The sequence below is a fragment of the Nothoprocta perdicaria genome, unplaced genomic scaffold, assembly GCF_003342845.1.
Source record: "Nothoprocta perdicaria isolate Ctin4 unplaced genomic scaffold, notPer1 scaffold_15, whole genome shotgun sequence".
Lineage (NCBI taxonomy): Eukaryota > Metazoa > Chordata > Aves > Tinamiformes > Tinamidae > Nothoprocta > Nothoprocta perdicaria.
This window is the reverse complement of record NW_020454649.1, coordinates 5,749,956-5,763,132: the sequence shown is the minus strand read 5'-3', so window position 1 is coordinate 5,763,132 and position 13,177 is coordinate 5,749,956. Positions and strand designations below refer to the sequence as shown.

General features: G+C 36.4%; 1 protein-coding gene across 1 annotated transcript in view; it reads left to right on the top strand.

The window, feature by feature from the left end:
* SBF2 (SET binding factor 2) overlaps positions 1 to 13,177 on the top strand; it is a 192,054-nt gene that overhangs the window by 86,760 nt on the left and 92,117 nt on the right. The window contains exons 5-6 of the mRNA XM_026034657.1: positions 556 to 666; positions 3,026 to 3,131. Coding sequence (XP_025890442.1) covers positions 556 to 666; positions 3,026 to 3,131 — 217 coding nt within the window. The remainder of the gene's footprint in view (positions 1 to 555; positions 667 to 3,025; positions 3,132 to 13,177) is intronic.

The window sequence follows — 13,177 nt, the reverse complement described above, 5'->3', positions numbered from 1 at the left end:
TTGTATAATTTGTCAGGTTTATGAACTCTCAGATTTTACAACATCCTCTGCCCAGGAGTTTCACAGCTTAAGCATGTAATATATGAAAAGTTACTGTTGGGATTGTTTGTAAAATAATTCCTAAAATATTTGCTGAATTAGCAAAAATATAGCAGTTAAAGTAAACTGCTAATTGTTAAATTGTAAAATAAAAGATGTCGCAGAACTAAGTGATTCTTTTTGGAACATAAATCATCTTACATAAAATCATTTGTCAAAATGATACAGCTAGATTCATAATGTCTCAAAATTGAAACTATCAAAAAAGAAAAAAGGAAATTGACATGATAAAATGTTAATATTTATTTTAAATATGTTTATGTTGAAATAATGAACAATACATGGAAGTATAAGTAGCCAAGTTAATCTTTTATAGATGAATGATTACTTCTATAGTAAATATCTTATGGGAACCTGCTTTACTGTATTTATGAAACTCATATACATGTAACTTCAAGTAATTTGACATTTGTTTTCCTTGTGTAGCAATTTAATATATTTTATCAACTTTTTTAGGCTTGCCTTGGCCTGATCTATACTGTGTATGTGGACAGCCTGAACGTGTCATTGGAGGCACTTATTGCAAATCTCTGTTCATGCCTTGTCCCTGCTTCTGGAGGGTCTCAGGTAAATGGAAAAAGAGTATTTTTCCAGTTAATTTAATTTGTGAAGAAAGCAAAAAAAAAAAATTCTTTAAATATTTTTGTTGAAAAAAAAAGTCATAGTTCGACTGAGTGCTTTCCCTGTGGCCTGTCTTCTAAAGACAGCAAAAATTCCATTCCAGGATAAGGTCAAAGGGTTAATTTTGTCACTGAATTGGCTTTTTACAAGGCACAGTAACAAATCAAACCGTTTGTACAAGTTCGCTTTTTAAAAATAATACGTGTTCAGGAATATTTCTGCTTGCTGCATTTTTTTCTTTTTTGCCTTTTTTTCTTTGATTTTTTTTGGTAGTTATAGTTCTTTTGGCAATATATTTCCTTTACATAGGTGAGAACTCCATTTTTTTGTTCACTTGTTTTGTTTACTTTTAAATTTATATTTTTATGAAATTAGAAAGAAATGTTGAAATAATAAATGTGCTCTTATTTATTCACATTTCTCAGAGCTGATCAGGGAACCCACACATACAAAAGTAGGAAATGGTTTACCTGTGCATATGCTTATTTTGGCTTTTTTAAGCTATGTTTTCAATGAATAAGAAATCAGGTTGGTTTACTTGATTACTTCAAGTAATTTGTTCCTAAGCATTTATAGGTTCATAACAAGCCAGGCGGGTCTCATTTCTTGACTTTCACATGATGCTGTGGGTAAATTGTAGTTTTTAGCATGTAACATACATGGAAACTAAGTCTACAAAAGGGCAAGTCCTAACTTGCCAAAAAAGTACATGAAATCTATTTTATACTTCCTACCCAACGTATATATTATCAGCCTTCTTAAAATTCTTCAAATCCCTAAATCTTTGCTATTTTGCCCATGGTATTGGCTGCTTTGGAATTTGTCTTTCAGTTAAAAGTGGCCAGAAGTTCTCTTAGCTCAGTCAAGATCTACCTAATGGCCCTCTAGGCAAACATGCCTCTGTGTTTTTGCATCCCAAGCCTTGGAAGTTTTGAAGAGAATAGCTAGATCATATCTCCCTGTCAGAAACGCTCTTCCAGAATGGTATTTTCACCTCACATTACAGGTTTTGGTCATCCTCCACTTGAACTTTTGGCTGTTATTCCATTGCCTTTTTAATTTCTTCTCTGTGCACACAGCTTTCTGCAGTTGATAGAAGAATAAGGAAAATGCCTGTGCCTCTGGCTGGTGCCATTCCATTTCCAAATGAAGTGTTCCTTTGGAAGGACCTTGAATTTCTTGGTGTCAAACTTCCATTTTAACTGGAAAAACAGTTTTGCTGTTTCTTTTTTTTTTTGTTTTGTCAGCTTCCTGCTTCCTGGGCTGAAACTGAATTGCGTATCTTAGAATGGAAACACATATTTACCTCTCAGTATCTGTGGTGCTTTTCAGATTGATCATGTCTCCACTGCTGAAATACTCAACTGTGAAAGTAGTTTTAGCTGACATCCACATCTGCTACCGCACCACTGGAGTAGAAAGTTTTGTGCAGGTCTGAGCAGATTCTGCCATAGCTCAAGGACTGCTTTGGTTGTGCTGCATATGTGTTTTGGATGCAGACATTATCTGTGCAGCTACTGGAGCTGGCCATCTTCATGCTTTCAACAGTACAGCTACAACTCTGTCACTGCTCTATAGAGTACAGCTCTACTACACTTAATACTTGTTCAGAGACACACTCCTTTGAAATTAATGCTTGGAGGCAATTGCTTCAACTCCTCCACTGCCTAAATGTCACATGGATTTACTCAAAGTTTATATCAGGGTTATTTTCCAGTTATAGCTTTTGGGGATGTGTGATACACAAGTACACTTCCTCTCAGTCCCATTTCCTGCCTCCCTCAAAGGAGGTACATTCTTGTGCTACAAAGATAACCAAAAGTGTAGTTCCAGTTTAATATGTCAAGCAGGAACATAGGAGTAATAGAAGTGTTCTTTTTAATATGCAGGTGTCTTGAGGGGAGAAAAGGAATTCTGCTCATAAAAAAAATACAGACAGAATACATTGAAGAACTTTCTGTTACAAAATGCTAATTCTCATTTTATTATTTTTAAGCTGTGCTTTTTCTGTCAGAATTTGTTAATGAACAATGAAAAATGCTTTCAAATAAATAATATGTAATTTTTAAAAAAATTGACTGGAAATGCAATGAAGGAAATGCAAGCTAGACATCCAAGAGGACATTGTCACTATCCTTAAGTTAAATTTCAGATAGCCAAAAATCAGTAATTCTTACTATTTTTGATTTTTCTCTATGTGAAAGAAAAGCTTATGGAAGAGGAATCACTTATCTGTATGACAACAGTATCTTTACTCTGTACAGATTAAATTTATACTCATTTATTTTAATTTTTTTTTCTACAGAAACTGTTTTCTTTGGGGGCTGGAGACCGACAGCTGATACAGACTCCTCTACATGATAGCCTTCCTGTTACAGGCACCAGTGTGGCTCTCCTCTTTCAGCAACTCGGTATGTCTAGGTTGCCTTTTGGGGGAAAAAAAAGAATTAAAAAATGGAATATTTTCTGTTCTCATTCAGCTCAAGTCGTGTGCCAAGAAAGCTACATGCTAAAATTAATTTCTCTTGAATGAAAGAATGACTAATAGTGTTTTTATCTCCTCATGAAACATTCATATAAACTTTTTCTACATCCTGCTGTGGTAACATATCTCCAGAGTTATCTAGTATCTGCAAAAGTTCTGTGAGCAGGGGTGAGCCTGGCCTCTGCTTATTTACAGCAATGTTGCATGAAAAGATTTGAATTTTCTTTTCTTCTCTTGGGTGTTCTACAAATTCAGAACAAAGCCAGAGAGGGTAATAATAAAAGTAATTGAAAGTAGTTTCTACTGCAGTTTCTGTTTTAGTTTTCTACTGACATTGGTATGTATGTTGAATCCTTACTGTTTTGTTACTGGCTATTATTACAGATTTTCTGTTTTCTCTTCTTTTTCATTTTCCCAAGAATATCTAATGCAATCCTCATTAAATGCTAACTTGCTTATTGCAATAACAACATTGTAATTAATTGTCTAACTGTCTTAGGCACCGCAATAGAAATTTCCGCAATACAAATTTCAAATTTCATTAAATGTGTAGTAGGTCGTTGAATTATAGCGACAATCCTATCAAATGTCTTTGTTTAGAACACAAGTATATTAACTAGTCCACTTGTCAAGTAATATGTTCATTTTTTTCTCTTCTGATACATGTCAGTTAATATTTAAATAAATAATAGAAAAAGAACAAAGAGTAGATAGAAAAATATTTGAGAAATAAATAAATCACCTTTTTAAAAATAGCTCTTTGCAACTATGAATAGATACAAAACTAATTTCAACATTTATTTTGAGAAATATTGTGCAATAGTGGTCTCATCATGCTTTTTGTGCTTGGCAGGATAACACTGTGTGAGAGGATGACCTCCCTTTATTACCAAGTTCACAACATATCTGGAAATAAACGTTATTTTTAGTTAGGCGTAAAACGGCAATTGGGAAAAGCATTCCCAAAGATTTCAAGCTTAGTAATTGGAAACATCGATGTTTCATTATTTTAAATCATAGACACATTCTTTTTGTTTAAAAAAGAATTAATATGTCCAAATAAAGTGACAGGCTAGACCTGTAGCTGGGTCACTACATCTAAAAATGATCTCAGTGACAAGCTTGAGCTGGGAAAAGAGTAATCATTCATCATTGAGTTACTGTAAGTGATGATCCATGCTAGCTAAAGGACTTCAGGACTCTTTATATTTCTTCTATTTCTCCTCTGTTTCTCTCTATCCATCATTCAAATGGTAGATATTCATAAAATCTTTGGAACATATTAGCCCTTTTCAGCCTTGAAGAACATTTTTGCTGTATTTCTCTTTTTACCTCTCTCACTTTGTTAGTAACAGTGGATTCCTGTATTTCTACCTCACATCCATTTCTTTGCTCCAAATTTAAGCCCTACTTGCTTTCTCCTTTCTGGTGATGGTGGGATTATGCAGCACAGACATTTTGAGTCACTTGTGCCTGAGGCATATACCTCCATTTCCCTGATAGGCAGCTTTCCCCAGAGAAGCTAAAATGTGAGTTTATATTAGGGACCTGAAGCATATAGAGCAAAGCAAGAAACTCTGCTTTAATCAGCGCTTTTAATTTTTGCATGTTTCAGGGAGTGATGGCATGAATCACACAGCTAAACTGTGCTGCAACCTTGGTAATAAAGGGAGGATGAAACAACTATGAAAAATTATTTTCCTTAAGAATTAGTGTTTTCCTCTACTTTCTCAACACTTAATTGATGACAGAAGTTTTCCTTACTTCTTGATCAATTTCTTACCTGTACTCTTTTCCTATCTACTCATTTCCTTTTTTCCATTCAGTTTGCCTGCACTGCTTTTCCTTGTCATATCTTTCATTCTCAGCTAAGGTGTTTTCAGCAGAAGTCAAACTGGCTTTTAAGTGTTACAAAGGAAGTTATTTTAAAGTGGCAAAACAAAACTGTGCATAAATTCTACTTTGAATCTTTTGAATGAACATATAAGACGAGGTGAATTCAGGTGTGTAGAATGGAGAGACTAAATAGATGGGACAATAGAAGATGAATGGCAGCGCAGGGTCGAATCATGTGGTTTGGCAGGCTTGGCCTTCTGTTGTCCAGCCTTTGGCATAATTTCTTCATTATGCTTTTTTTTTGTTATCTGTCTGACTTTTTCCATATCTTTAGTGTCTTTAGATATCAGTAATTTCACATGTCAGAAGTGGTTAATTCCATTTCTAAAGATTTGTCATAGGTGCACAAAATATTGAACCCAGACAGTACATGTCTAGATGGGCCACTGGACGTGGAGCAGGAATTCATGGAGGTGGCAGAATTGATAAGCAGGAAAAGTGGTTCAGTAAAAGCGGTTTAAAATGCTGCCCTGCAATACTGATTGCATTGATAACATATTATTATGGCTAGCTATTCAATTTCAAAATTGAAAACTATGTCTTGAAACAAACTATTGACTATGAAACAAATTGCTTTCTAACATTTTTTTTTCTGTAGTGGGACTCTGATGATCATGATTTTTATTGCTTTGATGAGTCATTCTGCAAGCCAAAGGCGATCCATTACATGCCTGAATAAACAAGCCATTAGTGTTGGAGAGTGAAATCATTGAAATTATTTTAAATGCGGGTCCACAGCTCGATACAGAGGGATTTCGAACAGGCTTTTTTGATTGGTGAAGTAAAGCTTATTAAACATAATTCTAGTCAGGATTCTCTTTTAGTGGCTGCAGTTTACATTTTACTCTTGTAAACTGGAAATCTCTGCTTAGTCTGGTAGTTCAGCAGGCTCTGTCCTTGGTTCTTATAAACATTGTCTTTGAAAGCTGGTGTCAGGGCCTTGAGTACAACAACCGTCCTTGCAGCCCCCTGCGAGGTTTGGCCACCGCCGCTGCTGCTGAAGGTCAGCGCTGATGTGGCTGGCGCAGCTGCCTCCTCGCCTCGCCTGCGCCTACGGAGCGGTCTGCCCCTGTTGCTCCTTGGCAGCTGATTCTTCTTCTGATGGTACTTCCAGAAGTTGGGAAAAGCTGAAATTTTGATACTGCTTTTCAAAAATAAATTTTGATTCCTTTCATACTTACGATCAAGCTTTGCAAATTCTGTAAGAGAATAGATGCCACCCAAGCCCCTCAACCTGCATGGTATAGTCTGACCATAGGAAAAGATCCTTCTTGATCTAAAAGCAGAAGCTCTAGTCAGGCCTTCCGCATTCTGAAGTGAGGCTGACTTCATCTGTTAACAGTCTTTCCAGTGTGTTCTTGGTGCCCAGTGCACGACCTCAGAAATCATGGTGAGAGCTAAGGGAGCATAACTGTGTATCACAAAGATAAACACCCTACAGTTTAGCAACTGTTGACATGCAGAGAATACAAAGAAGTGATAGGGTGCAGCTCATCTGTGATATTTTGCTTTGGAGCTGTGAAGCAGTCATGAGTCAGCGCCAGCCTTGACTTAGAGCACCAACAGGCAGCTGCAGAGTTCAAGAAGGCCTCTCAGGAGAGTACACGTGACACGCATTAGCCGTTGGATGGGAGTACAGAGGTCTGCAGCCAATATAGGAGCGAGCGTTTATCAGTTACCACAGAAGGAAAAGAAACAGGGATTTTGCTTTCTCAAAGAAAAGTCCACAGACTCCGTCGCAAAGATCTTTGGGTGCAAATTAGCAGTCCAGTTTATATACAGAAAGAGAGCAATATTAGCAGTGCTATTCAAGATAAGTGATTTGCAAGGCTGTTTTGGTTGAATTGCATTTTATGCAAGGAGAAGGCTGAAATATTTGCTTGGGGGGAAAAAAACAGAGAAGAGGAAATGGGAGGACCTACTAAGACCTTTTTAAGCTACAGAATGAAGAACTAATCTTCAGTATGAATAAGAAATGAATGTGAAATGGCTGTGAATCAACTAAGGCTGGAAGTCAGATTATTTCTTAACTCTAAGAGGAGAACAGGTCTGTTATAAATAGTAATGACAAATGGGCTCACTACATTTAAGATGAAGCTTAATCTATTTGAGATCACCTTTGAGACTGAGATCAATTGAGATTGTCAGGATGGCAAGGGACTAGACTCCTTGACTGTTTACAGAACCTTCCACGTCCATATTTTTAAATCCAGGATATATTAAAATACTCATAGTTTTTGCTTTCAGTGCATTTGTTGATACTTTGAGGGATGTTTTCTGTAATGTAATAGTTTCCATTATTTTAATTCTGGTTCAGGGGAGATAAGGTGTTCAACATCTCATGTATACCTTATGACAACAGAAGACTGGGTTAAATTACAGTATAAATGGGGAAAAGAATTCCTTATTAAATATATATGCATTTTTGTGTTGCTGGGAAATATTATGAAAGGGTCACTGCACAGTCAGTATGTTAGCTCGCTTCAGCTTGTTGGCTAAGAAATCCCAGTGTTTTCAACATAGAGTGAGAATTGTTTATAGTTTAATATTTTGCTTTGTTCAGAAATAAATTATGGGCAGTGAAACAATAAGATACTTAATTCATGCAGTGTTGTACAGAGTGTCCAGATGCAGAGTTTTCAGTACAGTAATACCTGCAATTGCAACACGCATCAAGTTCAGCCTGTTTTAGTGGTGCCCTTTCCACGTCTCAGGTCTGTCAGGAGACTTCAGAGATGTGAACCAGGGTGGTTTTGGCCCTCTGTCAGCTTGTTTCCAAAGTTCTTGCCCAATCCACTTCTTTCATGAGATATTGTATATTATGAGAAGGAAATATGTTTACCTTTTGCTAGACTTTGACAGCATATGCAGCTAAATTGTGGATGACAGTTTTGGCAATACATACATAATTTGGAAACTCCTAGTCAGTCTTTGAGCTTGATAAATCATATACTGCCCGGCCTGTGGAACCTGGCACCACATGTTGTGTGAATGGATGTTGCTGCACTGTGCTGTAGTTGCTAAATGCAAGTGGCCGGTGAGGTGTGATTAGCTCTAAAATCCATCAGGAGAGATTGCCAGTCATGCTTTCAAAGCAGATTTATGTAGTCTGTCAAAGAACTAGTAGATTACAAAGGGATTTAACACAACATTTACTGCTAGTGGACACTTACTGCTGCAACAGCAGAACAAAAAGAAAGTATTCTTTTTGAAGCTATGGGAAATAAAGGGATATTGTGATAGTGAGTTTTGTGCAGCAACTCTTCTGCACTGCAAAATAACGGCACTTTGTGGGCAGTCTTTGGGGCATCATTTCTCAGTCAACTGATTTGTCTGACAGGCTGGCAGGCTGCAAATGGCTGTTCTCTGTTTCCAGTCGCGTGGTCCTGCCATATCCACTGTAATGAAATGGTGCTGCCTGATCCAGGCAGAGCTGTTCTGGTCACTCACAAAGTTTACAGAAAATATTTGGGTGGGAAGAGGGAAGATGGTGTCTTCTTTCTGTCTTGAGGTTATGGTTAAGTCAATCTAGCTGCTGCCGCAAGAACAGCTCCATCTTCTTCCCTGTACTAGTTCACCTTGAAGTCATCAGAGCTTTACTGCAAGTGAAAGAAACAGCAGTGTGCAAGATCAGGGAATTGGTGGGCAAGTGGAGTAAGATTGTCCCTTCTGGTGACAAGCGTTAGATCAACTGGTTGTGACCAGCTTTTCCTGTGTTCGCTGTTTTGCAGAATGATGACCTTCTAAAAATGTTGTATTTTGGCATACTACAGAATCCTAGTTAGTGATAATTCTTTTATTTGCTCATTTGCATATTATTTATTTCCTTATTACTTTATTCATCATAATCACCACCTTAGATTTTTTAGATGCCATATTCCTTGCTCTTAGCTGAAAATGGAAAGCAAACCAAAATTATATTATCTGATTAAAATAACAGTCGTTAATCTATACTTATTCCAGATGGATAGTAGTAGCAACAGTTACGTTTTTGTGTGCATGGTATGAATATTTTTATTGCCTCAAATGTTATTGAAATTAATGTGTTTTTAGTATTTTCTATTTCTATTATGATTAGATAGTAGTCAATTATTTTAACTTACAACTTTTAGTTTATTTTAACAGGTATTTTTTGAATTCTTGATGTGCTATATTAACCAATAATGAAATTTTTTACCAGGAAAATAGTTAACTACAGAAACATTTCATCATCTACTACAGTTTTCTTAGGTTAAAATGGAAACAGAAACTAAGCTTCTTATAATCTGGTATACCCTTTAAAAAAGTAAAAAAGACACTGATGTGTAATGGGTTCTTTGCACAATTAGGGGCATATAAGCCCTATAATTTCTTGTATTTCCCTTAAGGAAGAACACAGTAGGGTGAGCAGCCATGGTTTTTCTTTTTGTTGCCTTTTACTTACTCTCTTACTTAACTCTGCTGTGCTAGGAGCTCAAAATCTTGCAAATTGTTTAGCAGCATGGACAGTTAGTCAACTTGATGTTCGTTGCCCTCCAAACACTGATCAATCTAATGCCCTCTTCCGAAACACGGAACCTCTTCTGTCTTCTTCCCTTTCCCCCTAACACAATTTTGCAACAGACTTGAAAATTGCTGCCTTCCTTCAACAGATCTCACTTCCACCACCATTTTTTATTGTTTGTGCATTGCTTGTGCACAAGTTTATATTGCTCTGCCAGAATGTACAGAAAAGAAACTTCATGCCCACCATATGTAGTCAGAATCCTCAACTACATGTGCCTCAATTTATAGCACGCAAGATGGATGTGCCTAAGACTAATTGCTAAACAGCTAATGATTCAATTGCAGTGTGTGCTGGGGTGCCAGGATTTTGGTAGGTCAGAAGAACTTGAGTGGATTTCATAAAAGAAGAAGAGCTTAATAAAATCTGCAGATGTGATACAGAGAGGTTGAATTACTCTTTCAGAAAACACACAGAATTTTTATGTACCTTCTTTTTTTCATGGTTGTGGTATCTTGTAGGTTTACCTTTTTCTTAATTGAATATCACATGTTTTTATGCTTGGTGAATATCAGCTAGTGATGTCCAAAGGAGTCTTCTAATCACCGACCTCTACTCTTGTTGTCTTTGTTTTTTATTGATTCCAGTTTTGTAGAGCCTCCATAGTTATGTCCCTTGGGAAGGACTTTGTAACTCTCAGACAGGAAGCAGATACATTTGCAGTTTCTTGTGTATCTTTGACCATTTTTCCTGTGTACAGATCGAGAGTGACAATATTTTTTTCATTCTTAGATATTTTTCTTTCAAAGGATCATAATGCTGTTGCTCTCCTTCTGCTTTATTATGTTAAATGACTTTTTCTTTCTTTAAATTAATCAAACAAATTGTGTGTAACCATTTGCTTCATCAGCGCTTAATCTTGGCAGTATTTCTACAAAGAATATTTTACAGTTCATTATACATGTCAGTCTGTGCCACATGTTGCAATATTCTTTTTCATATTGTAGCTACTTGTAGTTTTGCAGTCTAGCTTCTAGATTTTGCCTACGTGCTTTGTTCTTAACTCCGAGTGAAATACTTTTAAAACTCTTATATAAATTATAAGCCATATCTTCATGTGGAATTTGCTAAACTAGTTCCATTCAAATCATTGGAGAGGTTTTTTTGCATGCAGCTGAAAATCCAGCTACTTATTTCCAAAAAATACCCATTATCAAGGTAATTTCAAGGTATTTTCGTATGCCTTTTGTATTATTCAAAGTGAAGGATACAAGATTTAATAGATAGATATCTGCATTTTCAGAAATCCTGGTTTGCATTTTGTGCCTATGAATAAATAAAGGTTAAGTTTAAAGATTAGGCTTCATAGATACACTGGTATTTCTACGTGGGCAGCTCTGAATCAGATTTCTGATTCTGTCTGGTTTATATATCTTAATTCTGAGAACGGCTGTCATTAGCACATAAAGGTTTGTTCAGACTGTATTCCTAATAAGTTTTTAATTCCCGAAGTTGACAGTGATTGGATAGATATAGTAATCTTACTTTGGTGTGCCAGTTTCCCATTAGATAATGTCCTTTACTAATTTGCTAATATTACAGAATAATTTTCAGTAATCTCTAAAAAGTTGTGGTTATTACTTCGCTTTCCTGCCTTGGTTTTGATTCTTTGGCTAGAAAAGTTAGTGTGTCATTGTTGCAATCATTCTCCTGATTTACAAACTGAAATTTTATAAACAGATTTATATGGAAAGATATTTAATACCCTTTCAGAAGTTTAAAAGTACAGTTGGTGTCTAGAAGATGCTCTCATTTACTTTCAAACAGTTCATTTTTATATGTGAATTCATTTAGAGGTTGCAAATTGCAGTACCTCTTTTTTATTAAAAATAAGTGAGCAGGTGCAAGTAATTTCTCCTTCACATTAAATTTTGACTTTAGATTTACCATCAGAAAAAAATAACCGTTTTGGCAAACTATATGATGTAAACAATTTTTATAGCATATGCTGGATTTGTTGTGTTCAAGAAAGAAAAGTAGGAGAGAGAACTTGTCAAATATATTAACTAAATTTATTTTTAGTAGCACTTACCAAACTTGTCTCTGTGAAGCAGACATGCAATCCTTGCAAATCCCTCAGTTGGTAATTAAAGTCATGTTTGTTTAATTCAAAATGATTCATGTAAATTTGACATTTGCCTCACTGCCATTTAAATAATCTGTGTATATGAAACCATTATTTGTCTATTCTGCCTTCCATTGTGTATTCTGCGGTATCCAAAAAACTCGCTCAATATGCCCATGTAAAGCTTGAGTTTATCAATCCTAATTTCAGTGTATATCACTTGGGTATGTATAGCTTTTGCATGTGAAATGGTCTTGGCTTTGCCTTTCAGGGATGAAGATCTTAATATCTAAGTATTTTATTACTGTGCTTAGCTGTACCATAGCTTTTGAAACAAAAAATTACGTTCTTTCTGTTCATTAAGCGTATTGGAGAGTTGTGCTTGAAGGTACAAGAACTCTGAAGCGCTTTGGTTCGTCCTTCAAGTGGTTATGCAGCAGGATTAATGAAATTGATAAAAAACAAAGTGCTATGAACATGCAGAAGACAGACATCCCATGCATCTTCTCAAGTAGATCACATACTACTATAAGGATGTTTGATCCATATTTCCTCATGCCTGTGTAATACTTACTTTTGGATGACAACCATAGCTTGAGTCAGTGCTGGCAGAACACAGTTAATATTCTCAGAGTTTGAGGAAGCAACAGATGATTTAGCCTTTAGCTGAATCTTCTTCGTTTATCTTGGTTTTCACAATCTTGTGGATATCCTGTTGGATGATAGTTGGCAGGCTCTCCCTGTCTCGCATCCATGCCAGCATCGCTCTGCATGCGCCTCCTGTCCCCTCCCTCTTCACCCATTCTTCTCCTCAGAAGATTTGTTTGCAGAAAGGGCTTTGTTTTGCCCTGTGTTTAATAAGTAACATGCAGCACTATGGTTCAGATACTGAATTACTCTCAGGTCCCAAAGCAAAATGTTTGTCTAAGACCATTTTTTGATTGGAATGCTGCCGTTTGCACCCATTGTTTGCTTCTGAATGCTTGGTTCGGGAAATACTTAACTGCTTCGTCTTAGTTGAAGGCTCTGTGCTTCAGAGAGTGCTTCTCTTCCTACATAGTCTGACAAAGACTGAACAAGTTAATCTCTTGGCGGACTTGGCTGCCTCATAATCTTTGAATTACCCATCCAGAAACCAGGTAAATTACCCCTCACAAAACTTGGTGCTGGCACAGCTAGATGGTTCCCCATTCCTGAGCAAGCTTGGTTATGCTTTTGTCATGGAGTCTGCAGCGTGCTGCTCTACGAGAGCGCAGAATTTTCTGTATATTGACTCATCCTGAACCCAACGACCATAGGTGTTTATTGGTGTGTTAGAAGTGTGTGTAGCTGACTGTAGATACCATGGCAAAGATTACCAGTATGAATGTTGAGTACAGTCATTGCCTCTAGTTTTTTACTTAAGCATGTAATTTGTTCATTAGCAATGTCATGCGGTTGCATCTAAAAATAAAATGAAAAGAGGTTT